At 35.3% G+C, this 21,685-nt stretch overlaps 1 protein-coding gene and 1 pseudogene across 10 annotated transcripts in view; one reads left to right on the top strand and one right to left on the bottom strand.

The window, feature by feature from the left end:
- Ttbk2 (tau tubulin kinase 2) overlaps nucleotides 1-21,685 on the top strand; it is a 150,659-nt gene that overhangs the window by 100,158 nt on the left and 28,816 nt on the right. For 7 of the 10 annotated variants that reach the window (XM_027926078.2, XM_071608161.1, XM_071608157.1 and 4 more), the window contains 5 exons: nucleotides 5,044-5,184; nucleotides 7,395-7,499; nucleotides 14,183-14,248; nucleotides 16,185-16,277; nucleotides 17,362-17,487. In XM_027926078.2, the coding sequence (XP_027781879.2) occupies nucleotides 5,044-5,184; nucleotides 7,395-7,499; nucleotides 14,183-14,248; nucleotides 16,185-16,277; nucleotides 17,362-17,487 (531 nt within the window). The remainder of the gene's footprint in view (nucleotides 1-5,043; nucleotides 5,185-7,394; nucleotides 7,500-14,182; nucleotides 14,249-16,184; nucleotides 16,278-17,361; nucleotides 17,488-21,685) is intronic. The other 3 variants (XM_071608160.1, XM_071608159.1, XM_071608162.1) reach the window with 3 other exon arrangements.
- Nucleotides 678-2,232, bottom strand: LOC114081736 (U8 snoRNA-decapping enzyme pseudogene; annotated as a pseudogene).

Genomic DNA, 21,685 nt, shown 5'->3' with positions numbered 1-21,685 from the left:
TTTCACATGTTCTTATGCTCCTGTAATTTCTATAAACTGATGATTAGGTAAGATTTCACTTTTTTTTGGCAAAGGTGGGCATCACAGGAGGCAGCATCAGGTTGTGTCTATTTTAGTGATATTAAATTGGTTCACAGACTTTGGCCTGATTCACCTATTTTTAAAGTTCCCCATGATTGATCTCCTAATGATTTTTATTACACCATCAATAATGTTTGCCTATAATATTATTTTCAGTGGAAGTTGTTAATATGCTCTTCTATCATTTTTTCTTTGTTTATTAGCCAAAATTCATTAAAAAGCACTCCATCCACTCTTAGTCCTGAGGTGATTTCTTAGAAAAAATTTCTTATAGTATAGCAGGGCTAATATTTGGTTCTTTTGTTTATCAACTTCAGAAAAAATGAGCTATTTTTATATAGAAAGCTAATGAGCTATATCTCTTTTGCTCACCTTAAATATAATTATGAATCATGGATTTAACATATTTGATGTTTTCCATGTATTGTAGCTTTTCTTTTCATTTATTTATTTATTTATTTATTTATTTATGCACACACATGTCCTTTTAGTCTGGTATCATCTCTCAGGCCCAGAAGAGAAAACATCCCCCTTTCCCTCCGTCATTCCCTTCCAAGGTCCCCAATCAGGTTCCATGGATCCATAGAGGGTTACATTTAGTGATGAGCTGGGGTCTTAAGACTTGAGAAAGAGTCAGATTCTAGAAGTCCCAAGTCTTGGAGGGCTTCCAGTAGCTGTTCCCGGGCAGCACCAATAAAGGAATTCTTCAGGAAAGCAGGCAAGCCTCCCATGCCATCGCCACAGCCTCCAGCTGCTTTAGGGTCAGGCACTTGACGTAGAAATGGGCCACCATGCGCGGTCTGGCCCTGGCGTATGAGCTCCGGTAATCAGTGTGCTCCATGCAGAAGGCAGTCATGGCTTCACCAAGCTCCTCCTCAATCAGTGCGCTCCATGCAGAAGGCAGTCATGGCTTCACCAAGCTCCTCGTGCAATTCTCGGTTCAGTCCGTGCTCCAGGCTGCTGCCCTGCACGTCCACAAAGCCGCCGGGGAAGCCCAGGCGTCCATCGAAGTGCATCTGCATCAGCAAGGCATACTGCAGCGGGATGCATCCCTGGGTCTGGCACGTAAAGCAGAGGGTGGAAAGCATGCCTTCAGCAGGACCCCAGAGCCTGGGCCTTGGTCAGCTCCACCTTGTGGCCCCCAGGCCATGGCTGGAAGATCTCTCTTCCTCTGTAGCTTTTCTTTTTAATGCTCACATTGTCTCATTGCCTTTTTTTTTTTTTTTTTTTGGTGGGGGTCGGGGGGGTACTAGGAATTAAACCTAGAAGTGATTTACCACAGAGCTACATCCCCAGGCCATTTTATTTTTATTTTGACACAGGATTTTTCTGAGTTGCTTATGGTGGCCTTGAATTTGCTATCCTCTTGTCTCAGCTTTCTGAGTTGCTGGGATTACAGGCATGTGTTGCCATGGGGGCTCTCCCATTGCCATTTTTTTTAAGTATTTATTTTTTAGTTATAGGTAGACATAATATCTTTATTTTATTTTTATATGGTGCTAAGGATGGAATCCAGTGCCTCACACATGTTAGGTGAGTGCTCTGCCTCTGAGCCACAACCCGGGCCCTCCCATTGCCAATTTTTGACCCCAAGTGCTGAGTCCTTTTTCCTTTAGGAATTGTGAAACCAGTAACAAGACCAAGCATCACTTAAGCAGTGAAGGAGACTTTTATTATTGACAAGAACAGAAGTAGGACATAAACTTACAAATCAACTTCCCACCCCTTAGAGATTGGGGTTATAAATATAGGGTAAAAAAAAAATGAGGGGTTGGCAACTTTTGACCCTGTCTCAGAATAAAAAAATACAAAGGGCTGGGGATATAGCTTGGTGGCAGAGCCCTTTCCTAGCATGCAGGAGACCCTGGGTTTGACCCCCCAGCACTGAAAAAGCAAAACAGAGGTAAGGGAAGGCATATTACTGCCTTTTTTGGGAATGGGTGGAGATTTGGGGGGAATTTTGGCATCATCTCTTTCTGATCCTTTTATGATTTTTTCCATTTGTCTTGCCAGTTATCAATTGTCTGGATGGTAGGAGGAAGTGTCTTTTAAAGCATACACCAAAAAGTTTGTCTGAAGGTCACTCTGTCAGCCATCTTAGATCGATCCAGTTTTAGCTAGTCTATATGAAGAGGAACTTCTGACCTTCATGCATCCTGTTCTGAAAGATAAGCAAGACTAGGGTGGGATAGAAATTCTGCTTTATGGAGACAGTACAAGATTAGGGCTGCAGGACACCATCTTTAGCCAATTGAACTTTCTTCAGGTTGGGTCCTGATTCATTATGACAGGATTAAATAGCAGTCTTTGATAGCATTCTTATTTTTTGGTACAATATGGTATACTAAGCTCATTCTACATATTCATGCTCTGGCTCTGAAACCAGTCATTTCTTCATTAAACCTTTGTTCCTTTTAATGGGCTATTTAGAGACCACAGTCTGGATGCTATGAATGCATATTGCAATGGATTGATCATTGTTTTTCATTCTTTCCAAGTGGCTGTTCAGGAAATACATTTATGTGTGTGTGTGTTGTAGATGAACACAATACATTTATTTAAATAAATAAATGAATGTATTTATTTATTTATTTATTTTTGTGTGGTGCTGAGAATTGAACCCAGTGCCTCACACATGCCAAGCAAGCGTTCTGCCACTGAGCTACAATCCCAGCCCCCGGATACATTATTTAAAAAAAAAAAAAAAAAAAAAAAAAACTTTTAAAAATATTTTTTAGTTTTAAGTGAATACAATATCTGTATTTCATTTTTTTGTAGTACTGAGAATGGAATCCAGTGCCTCATGCATGCCAAGTGAGCACTCTACCACTGAGCCATAACCCCAGCCACTCCAGTACATTATTTCTAAAGAAAAAGTATGCTATGGTTCATATTGATGCTTATAATTAAAATTTACATTAGCAGAATTGCTAATAATTTTTTATATTTTTATTTCTTTGCCTTTATATATTTTTTAATATATATAGATGAAATAATATGATTATAATTTACATGAAAATAATGTAGCATGTGTGTGCATGCCAGGAGAAGTTATGTTTTAGGAGGTGGATAATAGACAAAGAAAGATTGGCCATGAATTGATAATTTTTAATTCTGGGTGTATGGTGGATACATGAATGTTTATTGTGTTATTTTCTCTCCTTTTGGGTATATTTTTTGTTTTCAATAATAAATTGGATTTGTATTGTAATCTTGTTAAATATATAGAATTTCTTGGTAGAAATGGACTTTTTTCCATTTATCGCATATTACTGTATAAAAAGATCATTTAAAAAAATACAAATAATTCAGCTCGGTGTGGTGGCACACACTTGTAATCCCAGCAAATTGGACAGCCGAGGAAGGAGGATCATAAGTTTGAGGCCAGCCTCAGCAACTTAGTGAGATCCTGACTCAAAATAAAAATAAAAAGGGCTGGAGATGTAACTCTTTCTCCCATGCTCTTGTCAGCCTATGTTTATCTTCTCAGTTATTGCTAATTGATCAGCAAATGTAAGATAAAATCTTACTATTTTATTTTTTACTTTTTGGTACTAGGGATTGAACCCAGGGGCACTTTACCACTGAATTACATCACCAACCTTTTTAGTTTTTACTTTGAGACAGGTTCTTGCTAAATTGCTTAAGGCCTCCATAAGTTGCTCTTGAACTTGAGATCCTCCTGCTTCAGCCTGCCAAGTTCCTGGGATCACAGGTGTGCACTATCACACCTGGCTTCATATTACAGAATAATAGAAGTAGAGCGACTGGGATATTTAAATCCTCTGTGACATGGGGGCCAGTCTCTAATCTTTGGGAAGTGGGGCAGTTTGAGCTAGCTCTGCTCTTCTTTTCAGATTACTGGTTTGTTGTCTAAGCATAAAGGAGTAATTTTGGTGAAACAGAATTATGAAAAAGCACTGTAGGAAAAGAACACTTTGGAGTTAAACAGACAGATTTGAATAAAATGCTTTACTGCCAGATGCGGTGATGTACATCTGTAATCCCAGCAACTCAGGAGGCTGAGGCAGGAGGATGGAAATTCCACTTGCATTTATATTGAAATCTTGGTAAAGCACCCCTGGGTTCAATCCCTAGAACCAAAAATTTTAAAAATAAATAAATAAAACAGCTTTACCATAACATGTTAACATAATTGACCCTCTTTGAATCTCACTCAGTTTCTTCATCTGTAAGACAGGAATAGGAACAATTTCTATTTAGGGTGCTGTGAGGATTAAATGGAATTATGAATGTTAATACATCTGGCACAGACAAGGTACCATCCATTGCTTTTTATCCACTGCTACAAGTAATTGAATGTTTGTCATATCATATTTGGAAATAATAACAACATTTAGTATTTGTTGAGTACCTAATGTATACCATACAGTAAACTTACGTGGGTCTTGTTTAGTCTTCACAAAACTCTGTGAGATGTGTATTATTACCTATTTTATGAGAAAAACTGATGCAAAAAAATTAAGTAGCTTGTATGGGAGTATGTATTAGGCAGTAATTTGGGATGATATATGTTTTATATCTTTCAAAATAATCAGGTCTGGGCTAGGGTTGTGGCTCAGCGGTAGAGCACTTGCCTAGCATGTGCGAGGCTCTGAGTTTGATCCTTAACACCACATGAAATAGATAAATAAAATAAAGGTATTGTGTGCAATTGCAACTAAAAAAATAATAATAAATATTTTAAATAATGAGGCCTATATTTTGTTATGATGTCAGAGATTAAGGGAAACATGATGAATCAGAAATAAAATGTTAGAAACTGGTATTTTAAAAATTTATCTGAAATATTTGTGTTATTAAGAGAATATCTCCATTGAGTGAGAGCATCACAACTTGGGTAAAACCTTTGCTATTTCAGTTGCAGCATTTTTCTAATGGTAAATGAACAGTTTTCCAGTTTTAGTACCATAATGGAAAGTGGTTATCTGGTTTCCACAGGGTCGGAATCTGGCAGATCTTCGCCGTAGCCAGTCCCGGGGCACATTCACCATTAGCACTACTCTTCGCCTGGGTAGGCAGATTCTGGAGTCCATTGAAAGTATCCATTCAGTGGGATTCTTGCACCGAGACATCAAACCGGTAGGGGACTTTTCCTGCCTTAGCAGAGAAGGAATTTTTTTTAGTACTCTTGGTGTTATAATGGAACACAATAAATTACAAATGCAGTCTTCTGTATTTGCTATGGTTAAATACAAAGGAATATTTTTATTTCTGTGGACACCTAGAAGCAAAAATGTAACTTGCCTCTTAGTTTTTCTTGAAGTTATAATTACAAACCACAACTAATTTCAAGAGCTTTTCTCATACCATGAAAATATTACTTGCCAGACAGGTGTGGTGGCACTTGGTTGTAATTCCAGCTATTTGGGAGGCCAGAGCAGGAGGAATGCAAATTTGAGGCCAGCCAGTGAGACCCTGTCTCAAGGTAAAATTTATAAAAGGGCTAGGGATGTTGCTCACTGGGAGAGCACTTGCCTAACAGGTGTGAGACCCTGGGTTCAATCCCCACTATCCTTCCTCACAACATACAGATGTTTCTTGCCACCATATTAAAAATAATTTATGTTTCACTGATATTATTATGTGTTAACATTGCAAATTACTCAGCCTTAAATCTAAATCAATAGTTACTCTTTGGATCTCCCCATGATATTGATTTAAAAATATATGTATTTTGCTTTTAGTTGTTTACATTGTTTTCTCCATTTTTCAAGCAGAAATTGTATTGATAAGAAATCAGAATATTCTCTGAAAGACTATTTTCTTCTGAGTGCTGCTATTTCTATTTTTCTTAGAAATTGTGATTTCCATCCTGAAATAATGTTTTTGCTTTTTCCTTTGGGATGTTTTATTGATCATGAGGGGAAATGACCCACTGCTGGTGTATTTTATTTACTGTAAAAGTATCCTGTAGTTGAAAAGTATAACCATCTGTTGTTATATGATTTCTAAAATTAAATAGTTTACAGGAAAACACCAAATTGACATAATAGAGTCAGATTTAATGTTATGTAACATTTCTCCTCAGCCTCCCAAGTCATTATTTGAGAAGCCTAATGATTGAAGAGTTTCCATATTAATCATAAGGTTCCATAAGTACTTTTAAAGGAAATTAACAATTCTATAAAAGTGTGGAATTTTACCTTATTTATAAATTCATTTTCACAAATTTAGGATCCTTAAATATTACATTGTTTTTCTTTAAGGAAAGAATGCAAAGTATATTTTCCTGAAGTCTATATTAAAATGTTTCCTTAAATTGTATTTTAAATTTAGTGAAATTCAGCTTTATGACGCTTATAGGAAATTCTTTTAAATTTCTGAGATATGTTTGTTTTCTGCCCGCCCCCCCCCCCCATTTCTACTTTTAAAAAGTAGGGTTGGCTGGGTGCAGTGGCACATTCCTGTAATCCCAGTGATTTGGGAGGATCAAAAGTTTGAGGCCAACCTCAGCAACCTAGCAAGGCCCTCAGTAACTTAGTGAGATCCTGTCTCAAAATCAAAAATAAAAAAGGACTGGGGATGTGGCTCAGTGGTTAAGTGCCCTTGGTTTCAATCCCTGGTACAAAAAAATGGTATGGTATGGTCTAGGTGCAGTGGTGCACACCAGTAATCCCAGCAACTCAGGAGGCTCAGGCAGGAGGATCACAAATTCAAGGCCAGTCTGGGCAACTTAGTTGCCCAAATAAAAAATAAAATAAATAAAAATAAAAAGGATTGAAGGGGGAAAAGACCACTAAGAAGTTAGGTTATCATTTAAGTAGTTATTTAGATTACAATTCAAATAATTTAAAGGGTTTTTTTGTTTGTTTTGTTTTTTTGTTTTTGCAATCCTATGGATTGAACCCTGAGGTGCTTTACCACTGTGCTACATCCCTACATCCCTGTCCTTTTTTTTTTTTTTTTTCCTTTTTGAGATAGTCTAAGTTGCTGAGACTGATCTCAAAAATTGCAATTTTGTAATTTTTGTAATCCTCCTGCTTCAGCCTCCCAAGTAGCTAGGATTACAGATATCTTAAGGAATTTAGAGTTCTGAACTTAGTTAAATCAGTATTATATTGTGTGTAACTTTATACAGTTGCTTAAATTGTTTTTTGTCCAAAGATTATCTGATGCTAGGCATTAATAGAACCAGCAACTAAATTATGTATTAATATGTAGTAAACATCATTGATTAGAATAGTGTATCTGGAACATGTTTCAGATTTTAATAGATTAAGAATTAGAAAGGTAAAGTGTATGAAGTAAATATTATATGAATATGTATATTTCCTTCTTTATTTTTCTAGTCAAACTTCGCCATGGGTCGTTTTCCTAGTACATGTAGAAAGTGTTACATGCTTGATTTTGGCTTGGCTCGACAATTTACCAATTCCTGTGGTGACGTCAGACCAGTAAGATTTTTCATATTACTATTAAATATTTGATAATTAACCTATTATTTATAGTATTCTTCTTTTAAAGAAATGATAATTATGTATCAGAAAGAATGTCATTTAGCTCTGGGATGTAGCTCAGTGGAAAAAAATAGCATTTGCTAAGAAATAGCATGTAGATTTTATGATTACATCATAGACAAATTAAGAAGTTTTATCATTGAAAGTCATTGTTTTAAAGTAATGTATATTCTAGGCAGATTCAGAATGGTCTGATAGTAAGAACATATATTATCCCTTTGGGATTAGAGGTCTTTTTTGCAATCTGTTGCCTTTCCTATGTGCTGCAATTCTTCTGCTTCAATTATTACTGCACTGTTCAATTTCAGAATTTATATTTGGTTCTCTTTCTTGATGTTCCCTATTTAATGTGACATTATCGTCATAATTTACTTCTCTAATTAAGCTTTTCTTTAGTTCTGTGAATATATTTATAATGGCTGCTTTGAAAATCTTCATGTTGAACCCAGTACTCTCACAGCTTTTTTTTTTTTTTTTGGGGTCCACTTTTTTCCCCATTCATGGGTCATACTTTCCTGAATCTTTGCATGCCTGGTGATTTATTGTTGGAAACTGGACATTTTCAATTTTAGGCCTGAAAGGATTATTACTGAAGGCACAACAGCACGATAAGAGAGAACGTGTGTGATAAAGAATTTGATCAAATATCAAGGGTGGAAAGATACCAGTGTAGAGAATTTTTGCTAAACTGACCTACAGGACTCTTGCTAAAACTGGACTAAGTAGGAACAACAAGTGTGCCCCCAGCTCTGGGCCTATTTGAGAAGAGATGTCAGAGGAGCTTTTCCAGAGTTAGGTCAAGAAAGAAAGTCTTTGTCAGAGGCAGAATGCAAGAAGGGCACTTCTGCCTCTCCAACTTCACCAGCTCAGGATTTAGCCTCCTCATCAACAAGCACTGGGGATAAGAAGAAAAATGCAGAAGTCTTGCTCCTTAAAGAACAAAAGCCCTCAGTCTGACAACTGAGAAAGGAGGTTAGCTCTATCTTCTTGGCTACAGAAGTCTGCAGGGGCTTACCCTAGTTGAGCCAGGATAGGGGAAGGAGCAGTCTTGGTGCAAATGCCACAGATGCTTGACCTTTCTTGCAAGTTTTTAGTAAAATAACTAGAGTGAAGGCCCAAGTGAAGGCTTGACCTTTCTTACAAGTTATTTTACTTTCTTATAAGTTTTCCTAAAAAGATGTTTCCTCATTTGTTTGCCTTTAGGACTATTTCTACAGGGTTTAAAAGATTGCTTTTAAAATGTTTCCTAGTGTTACTGAGAAGTGGGTCAGTCGAGCTCCTTACATTGTCATGGCGACACTCAATCTCCTACTGCAATTCTTCTGATGTTTACTTTCAACTTTCCTTTAAATTTGGTTATTGATTGTAATTAGTTTTCATTTCTGTTAGTTTAGTTGCACAAAAGTTAAAAAAACACTAGATTTTATTGGGGCAACTATCTAATAATAGTTTTATACATAAATGCAAATTGTAATTAAAGTATAGACACACGAGGAGCTTAAGTGTCTCAAATTATGGGAACCTTTCCATCTACAGAGACGGTCTTGCATTTTTTAAAGGTCTTACATTAATGGATAAGAAGGCAGATAATAAACAGATTTTTATGTGACTTATTAAATTCAAGTATATATTTCTATTCTGATGATCAGATTTTAATTTATTTTTTCCCCCTCAGGTTTTAGGTTTTTTGTTTTTTCTGGTATTGGGGATTGAACCTGGGGCTCTCTACTACTGTGCTTCATCCCCAGCCCTTTTTATTTTTAAATTTTGAGATGGGATCTTACTAAACTGCTGAGGCAAGCCTCCTGCCTCAGCCTCCTGACATTCCTTGCTGGGAGTATAGGCATGTGCACTGCACCTGGCTCAGTTTTGGTTTTTAGAACACTGCTAAATTATTGTTTATTCATTCATAAAATATATTTAGTGAATACATATTACATGTGAAGCATGTATCTAGATGCTAGAACCACAGTAGTGAACAAGAGCAAACAAAATCATGGATCTTTATGGAGGTTATATTTTAGCGACTAAGATAGATAATTTTATATAGAAATGCTACGAAGAAACAAAAAACTGAATATTGACATAGAAAGTGATAGATAGTGAGGATAAGAGACTATTTTTGAAGTATAGATTAGAAAAGACCTCTAAGAAGGTATTGAGTTGAAAATTGAATGAAACATGAGACGAACCATATGAATATCTAGAGGGAGAATGTTCTAGGCAGAGGAAATAGCAAGTGCAAAGATACTCTGAGGTATAATAAGTAAACATGTTTAAGGAAGGCAGGAATGCCACTGTGACTATAGCATAGTAAAGAAAGAGTATGTAGAGAGAGACAGATTGAAGAAGCCAACAGACCCTAGATTATGTATGACTTTTAAAGAGATGGATTGTAGTCTAAGAATGATAGGAAGCTTTAACAAAAATTTCAGAGGGGTAATTACTTAATCTGTTACATGGCCTGTTAATGAGCTAATGCTTCCTTCTCCCACTTACTCAGCAACTTGAGCCCTCACTCTGATTATTTTACTAAGATTTGTGTGACCATGTTGAACTTGTTTGGGTTTCTTCTGAAAACACACTGAACTTTCTCTTGGCCCTTACTTGAAATGTTTATATAGCTTCTGCTGATATTCTTCCATAATTTTATATATCTTAAAAGGGTCATTGATATGATACCTTATAAAAGTGAGCTTGAAACCATCAATAACTTCTTAAAGAAAATCTCATTTTAGATGATTAAAATATTTGTGCTAAAAAAAGATTTGAGGGCTGCAATTATGGCTCAGTGGTACAGTCTTGCCTAGCATGCATGAGGCACTGGGTTCAATCCCCAGCAACACGTTGGGAAAAAACAAAACAAGAAACACAAACTAAATAAAGGTATTGTGTCCATCTACAATTGCAAATATTTTAAAAAAAGATTTGAGTAGATATATCATCAAAGAAGAGATACAGATGACAAATAATGATATTCAGCATCATTAGTTATTAGGTAAATGCAAGTTGAAACCACTGTGAGATACCACTATATACCAATTAGATGGTTAAAACAAAACCCCCCAAAAGAAAAAAAGATGAATGCTGAGTACTCATGAGGTTGCCAGGCGCCCTTTAAAAATTTTTTTTTTTTTTTTTTTTTTAATTTTGAGACAGGGTCTGGATAAATTGCTTAGGTTGACCTTGAACTTATATCCTCCTGCCTCAGTCTCCTCCAAGTATCTGGGATTGTAGGCATGCATCACTGCACCTGGCAGGCTTATATATCTGTAAGATAAATTTCTAGAAGTGAAATTGCTGGGTCAAGGAGAAGATACACATTTGCAATTTTGATAAATATTAGTAAATTGCCATCAACTAGAGAAGTTTTAAGAGATTGCCTTTTCTTTTTTTATATACATTTATTTTATTTATTTATTTTTATGTGGTGCTGAGGATCGAACCCAGGGTCTCGAATGTGCTAGGCAAGCACTCTACCACTGAGCCACAACCCCAGCCGAAGAGACTGCCTTTTCAAAAACCAATAAAATGCTGCCTAGTCATAAGACTTTTTCTTCTTCCCTCCTAGTAAATGGAATTAATCCTTACACTTCTGAGCTTTTGTAGTTGTACTTTGCTAATGGTATTCATTACAATCTGCTTTGAATTAGAATTATTTGAATATATTGAACTATTTGCAATTCCCCAGTGGGGTTTGAGTTGCTTTACTACATTAAATAAATAAGGTGATTGAATTTCTTTGACTTGGTATTATTTCTTTGATTAGTTACATTAAGATTTATCTAAACAGCTGATCTCTGTTCAACTGGATTTCAGTCTTAGCAGAAGTCAGGTCAGAGCTAGGTCAATGATACTTGGAAAAGGGAAAAATCTCCTGGCCTTATCTTGGTTAGAATCCATCATAGGGAAGTCTAGTTGCCTAATTAAACTGGGCATGAGGTTGCAGAATGTGGTAATAGATCCAGAGATTTTCATCCTGCCAATTATTAGATAGAAAATAATTGGACAAAATTGCATGCTACAAAAAACAATTTTTGTGTTAGCTGAGGGCTATGTAAGTTAATGAACAAAAATAATACAACCTTTGCTGGGCATGGTGGCGCATGCCTGTAATCCCAGCAGCTCAGGAGCCTGAGGCAGGAGGATCAAGAGTTCAAAGCCAGCCTCAGAAGAAAGCTAGATGCAAAGCAACTCAGTGAGACCCTGTCTCTAATAAAAAATAAAATAAAAAATAGGGCTGGAGATGTGGTTCAGTTGTCAAATGTCCCTGAGTTCAATACCTGGTACCCAAGAGAAAAAGAAGAAAAGAAAAGAAAAATACAACCTCTGAAATGTTATTTACTGAAAACTATTGATAGTAGCCTTTCATATATCCTTTTAGGTGTTTTTCTTCTAGAAAGAGAAATCTTTGACCTCAAGAGTTTCATTAACCAAGTTGGACTATTAGATATTGTTCCCTCCCTCCCTCCCTTCCTTCCTTTCTTCCTTCCTGGTGTTGCTAGGAATTGAGCCCAGGGCCTCACACATGCTATGCCAGCACTTTACCACTGATCTATATCCCTAGCCCAAGATATTCTTGTTATTCATGTTGTAGGAAAATGTTGAGATCTACTAACTATGATTGTCAATAACTGGCAGCTAAAACAGTGAAGGAGATTTTAAGAGATTGCAGGAACTTTTGATTACTAAGACATGTTATTAGAGATTATTTTGAAATAAAGTCTTGAAAAAGTATTTAAAGAGAAAAGAAATGAGAATAGACAACCAGCTTGAATAGATTAAATATAGATTACAAAAATGAGTAAATGGAGGAAGAACACTTCAATTGTTTACTTTACTCTTATGCTATAGCATATGACCAAAATGATTCTAATAAATGAGAATTATCTTTTTTTGCCCCTGCCAAGTTGCTGGGGATTGAACCCAGAGCCTTGAGCATCCAGGCAAGCAGTCTACCACTAAGCTACATCTCTAGCCCAGGATTTTAAAAATAACATTTATTGTAGTCTTTTTCTAATAAAAGTAATACATATTGAGGAAATTTTGAAATTATTGGGGAAAAAATCCACTAACAAAAATGATTGGCTGTGATCCTTTTGCTATCTATGACTCTTCAGGGCACTGACTTGATCCCTATAAAGCAGTAGAATGATTTTAAGTTGAAAAATCTTACTTTGATGCCTGGTTTTATTGCTTACTGAGATTCAGAGACTTTCTATGTTTGTAAAATGAGCTGGACAGAGTTTTCACAAAGAGTTTATATCCTGTGTAATGAAAGAAGATAGGCAGTAAATTAAAATATAAACAGACAATATGGTAAAATTATAAATAAAATTGATTTCAGTTAGTAAAAGGTGTTATTAAAAATATAGCAGAATATGATGCAGCTAGGCAAGGTGGTGCATGATTGTAATCCCAGCAACTTGGGAGGCTGAGGCAGGAGAATCACAAATTCAAGGTCAAAGTCAGCCTCAGCAACTCAGTGAGATCCTGTCTTAAAATAAAATATAAAAAGAGCTAAAGAGTTGGAGATATAGTAAAGTACCCCTGGATTGAGCACCCCCCTGCAAAAAAAAAAAAAAAGAGTAGCACTTAAGCAGAGTCTTTTCTATGGAATAGAAGAGATAGCCATGGGAGGCATGCAGGGAGATGACATTTTAATAATAACAAGTGCAAAGTCTTGAGCTAGAAAGAAAACGGTGATAGAAGAAAACTATAGTAAATCTGTTGTGGAAGAAGGCAAGTGCTAAATTATGGAAAGTCTTGTAGGCTAAATAAAGTGTTTGGACTTTATTCAAAGTTGCACTTCTCAAGGGCCAGTATCAGGTATTCATGTTTTACTTTATTCCCAGTACTTGGTACATACTAAGTAACCAGTAATTTGAATTTTTATTGTGTAAGTTGCATACATAGGTAAGGTACAAATTGCTACTATCTTTGGATTATATTTGAATGAAATAGCCAAGATATAAAAAGGTTGGCATCTGAGGTTTTTCCTTGTGGTCTTTTTAAAAAATATTTATTTTTTAGTTATAGTTGGACACAATACGTTTATTTTATTGATTTATTTGTGGTGCTGAGGATCGAACCCAGGGCCGCGAATTTGCTAGGCAAGAGCTCTACCGCTGAGCCATAACTCCAGGCCTTCCTTGTGGTCTTACTATATATATTTATAATCAGAGCCTGTTATTACCATGATGCTTGGCATCATTCTGGTATATGAAAACATTTAATGTTTTCTGAATGTGCAGAGTTGCATATAGGTCATAAATGCCTTTGTGTGTGTGTGTGTGTGTGTGTGTGTGTGTGTGTATGTGTTAGGGAATCCAACCTAAGGCTTTTTACTGCTGAGCTACATCCCTAGCTCAATGCCAACACATTTTAAAATGAAAGTAGAAAAAAAAAGAACTGAAATAAAATTAACAAAAACATCAGTTTTTTAAAAGGTGTGATTTAGAAATACTCTATCTCTAATTTTCTATAATTTCATAACAGAAAGTTATAGTGTTTTATTGTGATGGTAATGTACAAGTTTTCTCCATGTTTTTATTGGCTCAGGTGTACTAAACTGTTGCTATTTGAAATTGATTTATTATTTTTGCTTGGCTTTGTTGTAGCCTCGAACTGTGGCAGGCTTTCGAGGGACAGTTCGTTATGCATCAATCAATGCTCATCGGAACAGGGTAAGTATCTGAACCAGAGTCATGTCTGTGTAAGAATGCTTATGGCTTGAATCAGATTACTTCTTCACATTACAGTACAAAGGTATAGAAAGTGCTTGGGAGCAGGAGATCCCTTTTATAGCTATAAATCTACCTGAATGCTAGTTCTAATTCACTTTTTGTGTGGCATTAATGGTAAAATAGTTCATAATACTGATGAATGGTAAGGTGTACAGTGGATAAAAGCAGCTGAATAGAAAATAAAATTGGAGCCAAGTGAAGTGGCCATTACCAGGGACTGGGTAGGCTGAGGCAGAATGATTGCGAGTACAAGGCCAGCCTCAGTAACTTAGCAAAGCCATTTAGTGAGACTGTGTTTCACCTAAGCCATTTAGTGAGACTGTGTTTCAAAATAAAAACTAAAAAGAGTTTGGGATGTAACTCAGTTGGTTAAAGGCCCCTGGGTTCAATCTCCAGTATAAATAAATAAGATAGATAAGGTTCTAACATGCTTCTTTCTCTATGACCCTGATTTGATAATTGCTTAAAAAAATACATTCCATTTCTATTTTTATTGCTGTTTCTTAATCATAAACTTTTAATATAGTTAATGTCCAGACAATACTTGTTATTTCAAAACACTTGAACTCTAGTCACTGTTTTATTGATGTGTTCTACATTTTAATCCTTTGTTAATATTTGCTTCAGTTCTTTGAAGAAATTATTTTACTCTCTTCTTGTTCAGTAATTACTATTGAGAAAGTCTTGGTCAATTCAATTGTTGCTTTGTATTTGAATACTTTTGACATCTCTTCTTTGGTATCCTGTAGATACACTAAATGAGTCTATGTGTGAATTATTAAGTATTTATTCTGTTTGGGATTTAATTGTACTTCCTCAATCCAAATTTCCATGTCTTTCATTGATTCTGGAAGATTCCAGATTATTTAGGTATTCCATCTTTCCCTTTCTCTGTATACTCTTTTCCTCAAATCTCTAAATTTATGTATGTTAAATCTTCTTACTGTGTCCTCCATGCTTCTTAAATTTAATTTCAGGCTTTCATTGAGTTAATTTCTGTCATTTTAGTTTTTATTTTAGATGATCTTTTTTGATCCCTTTTCAAATCTGGTTGTTTGAATATTGTTTGTTTGTTGATAGAATATGTTTCTCATGACTTTGATTCATTTTTTTCTTTCTTTCTTTTTTTTTTTTTTTTGGTGGCTGTACTGGGGATTGAACCCAGGGCATTCTGCCACTGAGCTATATCACCCCCCCACCCCCCGCCCTTTATTATTTTTTGAGACATTGTCTTGCTAAGTTGCCCAGTCTGGCCTTTAGCTTGGAATCCTCCTGCTTTAGCCTCCTGAGTCCCTGGGATTACCAGGTGTACCACTGCGCCTAACTCATTTAAACATTTTAAAGTCTTGTTTCATATTCTGTGTCCTGTAATTCCATTTTCATACCTGCTGCTGGGTATTGAACCCAGTAGTGCTCTACCCCACTGAGTTACATCCCTAGCCTTTTAATTTTTTATTTTATTTTAGGTATTTATTTTCTCTTTCAGGTGCTGGGGATTGAACCCATGGGTACTCTACCACTAAGCCCTGTTTTCCTTTGTTTATTTTGAGAGAGGGTCTTGCTAAATTGCTGAGGCTTGCCTAGAACTTGCCATCCTCCTGCTTCAGCTTCCAGAGCTGCTGAAATTAGAGGCATATGGGCTACCATGCCTACCTTAGGATATTCTTTATATAAAAAAATTCAATATGTAAATATTTCCATATAGATTGCTGTATAGCTACGTAGATATAAAGATATATTTACCAGACAGTTTTATGGGAAATTCATTTAAAATTTTACAACTTATAAAATGAAACACAATGGTTAGCTCTTCAACAATAATACACTCAGAAGAACTGGTAATGTAATGTGACTGAATTCTGTTTTGTTTATGAAGGAAATGGGAAGACATGATGACCTTTGGTCCTTATTCTACATGTTGGTCGAGTTTGTGGTTGGTCAGCTGCCTTGGAGGAAAATAAAAGACAAGGTAATTTTGAAAACAGTGATGTCAATTTTGATTCAGGAAAGAAAAAATTACTCTTTAGTAGGCATTTTATTGAAAATGTACTTACTGAACATTACATAACATGTACATGTATTTAAACATTCATAGTACCTCATTAACATGTATAATTTTTTGTTTTTCTATGTCAATTAAAATGTGAATTTAAATTTAAAAACAAGAAAATACTTATACTTACATATAAGACTTAAAATCTTCAAGTATTTTTTCCTATATCTCAATATGTATATTTTTCTCTTTGTGAGCTGATATAATTAATATTATTACTATTTTTTGTTTTTTTTTTTTTTTTTTGGTAGTACTAGGAATTAAATCCCAGGGGCACTCTACCACTGTACTACATCCCCAGCCCTTTTTATTTTTTTATTTTGAGACAGGACCTTGTTAAATTGCTCAGGCTGACCTCAAACTTGAGAACCTCCTCCCTGACCTTTCTGAGTAACTGGGATTACAGTTACTATGTGCCACCCTGCTGGCTAATGTTATGACTCTTTTTTTTTATGTTCATAGAGAAAAGACACTAATGTATCACTACAGTCATTGTTTCTGATTTGATTTATAGCTTTTCTTCTCAGTATTTTTTTTTTTTTTTTGTGGTGCAGTGGGTGCTGCTGGGGATTGAACCTAAAACATGTTGAGAACATGCTGTATCACTGAACTATACCCCTAACCCTTCTTTCTTTTAATTTCACTGATTCTCTCTGTTTTCCTAAGTCAAGTGAACTTTTAGTTTTTAATTGTCACGTTTGATATCAAAATTATGAATGTGTTGATAAGGAAAAATAGACTGGATTTAAGGTACTCTTTTGGAGATTATTACATTTGCTGATGCAGTATTCAGTGTTACTCTTGATTCTGCATAGTTTTTTTTTCTTGCTTTAAAGCACAAGGCAGTAAGCTGTTAGTAAGAGCTCCATTCTTGCTTTATAATTACCTACTATCATATTCCCTTGTACATTCCCTTGAAATTATTACTGAGGGACTTGTACTGCTATTGCATAGCTGCCAAGAGAAATTGACTCTGGTTTCTTTTCTCTTTACTTCCCAGGAGCAAGTAGGCTCTATCAAAGAGAGGTATGACCATAGGCTCATGTTGAAACATCTCCCTCCAGAATTCAGCCTCTTTCTGGACCATATCTTATCTTTGGATTATTTTACAAAACCAGACTACCAGGTAACTATCTCTGTGAGTTCTGTTGGTTAATTCTCCTTTCTCTCTTAGTCTTTGTCTTCACTCATTGTAGCTTTGAAGATGTTATAAAATAAGTTTGGAGGGGACCCTAGAATAATACTGTTTTATGTAGTCTGAGAAATGTGATGAAATTAACTGATGATGAGTGTGGGTGTCTCTGTGTTTCTTCTGGATGAACCTACTTCATTTGTTTTGGATGAACCTACTTCATTTGTTTTGTACCAGATTTTACTGTTCCTGATGTAATTATCCTAGTGTATGGAACTGCCAGTCATTCAAATTATGTAAATTCTATAGCTTATCTGCTGATAAGAAGGAAATATCCGGCTAGATAATGTATCTGCCAAGGGCTTGAGGGCTGCTATGCTATGGGACACTAGTCAGTGAATTATTTCCTTAGAGAATCAGTTAATCAGGTGAATTTATTTGCACCTTCTAAGGATTGACTAGATTTATCACAAATTGCATCCCAAACTCCATCCAGCTATATTTCAGAAGATTCTGTTACTCTTAGGGAGAACTTCGTCAGGGATTAATGCAAAATACTTTCTGCCACTGAAAACATACATGAAACCACACATATATTAATTAATTAATAATAACAACATGTACTAGTATATCATTTTTATTTACAAAGGGAAACACAGACTTTGTTACCTGTTAATGGAAGTGCTCAATTCTTTTTTTTCCCCTCCAATAATGGGGATGGAATTCTGGCATCCTCTATCACTGAGCTATGCCCCCAGCCTTTTCACTCCCCCTATTTAAAAAGTTTTGATATAGGGTCTTGCTAAGCCTCAGCCTCCAAGTAATTGAAATTGTAAGTATGTGCTAACATGCCCAGCAGAAGTTTTAAATTCTAAAGTGGTATCAGTGACCAGTCAAGACACTAGGAATACTTATAACACAATGAATTTATTTGCACATAGTAATTATTTCTCTGTGAAATTGCAGCTTTTTAATAAGATATACAGGATTCAAAGAAGAGAGGTAACAATAACTTTGGATCCTTCAGTGGGTATGCCTATTTGCATTATAAACTGTAAATAGACTGTCTACAAATTGAGAAAATACATTGTACTTGGGTTGTTTTGGAATGTTTCTTATATTGTCATTTTATTTCTGTTTTCTAAAATGTAGAGAATTTACATTACATTACTTTTAACAAAGTAATGAAATTATATCTGTTAGACTAGATTCAAGAGGAGATGAAAAATGTTCCAACTTGCCCATCTTGGATGCTAATAATTTTATTGACAAAGGTTGTTGGGAGTATAAGAGTTTAAGGATTTTGATCATTTTTGCTTCTTAGTTAGGCCTGTAATCTAAAGAATACTATCATATTTACCAGCTAATGTTGGAAACTTACAACTAAGTTAGCAAATTATTATTTTCAAGTTTTTCATTTGGACATTCTGTTATTTTTTAAAAAAAATGTACTCTTCATCATTATTATTAATTTTTTGTGGTGCTGGGGATTGAAACCAAGGCCTAAAATGTGCTAGGCAAGTACTCTACCACTGAGCTATAAACCTAGCTCATTTGGACAATCTTTAAGGAATTCCTCTATCACTTAATAACAGAACAAAGTATAATTATTTTCCTATGTTTAGAAGAGAGAAAGCAGGCATAACATTTTCTTTGTTTCATAGAATTTATAAATAATCTGGTTCTTTTGTGCTCTCTCATCTTTCAAAGCAATGAATGGGAACAGAAAACAGGTGGACAAGAGAATGATAACTGGGAAAAAGATATTGATGTAAATTCTGATGGCTGATATAAGTGAGACATCAGGTCCAAAAATGTCTAGGCTTGTCTTTTTTTTTTTTTTTTTTTTGTAGTACTGGTATTCGAACCTAGGGCCTTGCACATGCTAGACAAGCATTCTACCACTAAGCAACACCTCAGCCCTTCTTAAAATTTTTACTTTTGAAACAGGGTCTGTCTGAGTTGCCCAGGTTGTTCTCCAATTTGCAGTCCTCTGTCTCAGCCTCACAAGTAACTGGGATTATAGGTATGCACCGCTATGTATGGCAGAACTTTTCAGTTTCTTTCTTATGCTTCCCACTCAGAACCTTGCTGTGGTCTTCATTTTGAGAAATATCACTCTACTCTGACTTTGAATTCCCTTGTGAACTAATGATGTCTGTGTGTCTCATTTTACAGTTTAAAATTAATTGCTGAATTTGATTTTAATTACCATTCTTTCAAAATTTTAAATTCCTCATGAGACAACCAGCATAGTTAAAATCAATAACAATCCTCCTCAGCAATAAGTAAAAGGCATTACAGTGTTTAACATGACTGACTCCTAACTATATCAAAGAACAAATAGCAATAGGTCTCAAGTTTGTATATTCTGAGCTAATACCAAAATAAATATGAATAATAAAAATTATCAACTTCCATTTTGAATGTATATTTTTATAAATCTTTAAAAATAATAATAAAGATTTTTTTAAAGTGTTGAATTGGGAAGTTACATCAAGGTTATTTGTACTTAGTATTTATGTCTGAATCTGTCTTCCTAACCAGCTTTTAAATCTTGGAGAAACAATGATGTCTTATTTTTTTATTCCGCACTATACCTGGCACCCTGATTTTCAACAAACATTAGGTAAATTTAGTTGAATCTTAATTTAGACCTCTGTGTGGGAAATGTAAGAAAAATCTAAGTACAGTGAATACTATTTTCTGCTTGTTAAACTAAGGTGGAGGTTTCAGAATTATAACCAAGATTAAAGCATTATCTTAAATATTTATCTTATTATAAATACTGTTTATATTATTAGATTATGAAATATTATGAGACAAAATGTTGGACCCCAGAATCCACACAGATGATAAAATTGAATATAACTACACATGTAGGTACATACACATGGGCGCGCGCGCACACACACACACACACACAAAACCACTAATGAATGCATTTAAAATAGGTGCGATTTGACAAGGTCTGTGGATTTTATTAAGATTGTTTTCCTGAGTTTGGTATTATACTTTGGTTATTTAGGTATTACTGTTTGGGGGAATTGGACGAAGGGACCTTTCTGAACTATTTTTGAAGCTTAGAATGAATCTTTAATTATTTCATATTAAATGTTAAAGTTGTGGGCCAACATTTTCAGATATATAATAGTGACAAAACACTTCCATCTTATTTGGCCATCTTATAAGTAGGTCCTTTTAAAATCTTTAAAAATTTTTTTTATTCTAATTTGTTATATGATAGCAGAATGCATTACAATTCATATTACACATATAAAGCACAATTTTTCATATCTCTGGTTGTATACAAAGTATATTCACACCAACTTGTGTCTTCATACATGTTCTTTGGATAATGATGTCCCTGTCATTCCATCATCATTTCTAACCCCATGCCTCCTCCTTACCCCTCCAACCCCTCTGCCCAATCCAAAGTTTGTCTATTCGTCCTATGCTCCCCCTCCTACCCCACTAGGAATCAGCCTCTTTATATCAGAGAAAACATTTGGCATTTAGTTTTTTGGGGTTGGCTAACTTAGCATTATCATCTCGAACTCCATCCATTTACCTGCAAATGCCATGATTTTTTTCTCTTTTATTACTGAGTAATATTCCATTGTATATATATGCCACATTTTTTTTATTCATTCATCTACTGAAGGGCATCTAGGTTGGTTAACTATTGTGAATTGTGCTGCTATAAACATTGATGTGGCTGTGTCCCTTTAGTATGCTGTTTTTAAAACATTTGGGTATAGACCGAGGAGAGGGATAGCTGGGTTAAATGGTGGTTCCATTCCCAGTTTTCCAAGGAATCTCCATACAGCTTTCCGTATTTGCTGTACCAATTTGCAGTCCTACCAGCAATGTATGAGTGTGCCTTTTCCCCCCACACCCTCGCCAATACCTATTGTTATTTGTATTCTTAATAGCTGCTGTTCTGACTGGAGTGAGATGAAATCTTCAAGTAGTTTTGATATGCATTTCTCTAATTGCTAGAGATGATGAACATTTTTCACATATTTGTTGATTCATTGTATATCATCTTCTGAGAAGTGTCTGTTCAGGTTCTTGTCCCTTTTATTGATTGAGTTATTTGTTTTTTTGGTGTTTAGCTTTTTGAGTTCTTTATATACCCTAGAGAATAGTGCTCTATCTGATGTGTGAGGGGTAAAAATTTGCTCCTAAG

This window comes from Marmota flaviventris, chromosome 2 (genome assembly GCF_047511675.1).
Source record: "Marmota flaviventris isolate mMarFla1 chromosome 2, mMarFla1.hap1, whole genome shotgun sequence".
NCBI lineage: Eukaryota > Metazoa > Chordata > Mammalia > Rodentia > Sciuridae > Marmota > Marmota flaviventris.
This window is presented reverse-complemented; position numbering and strand designations above follow the sequence as displayed.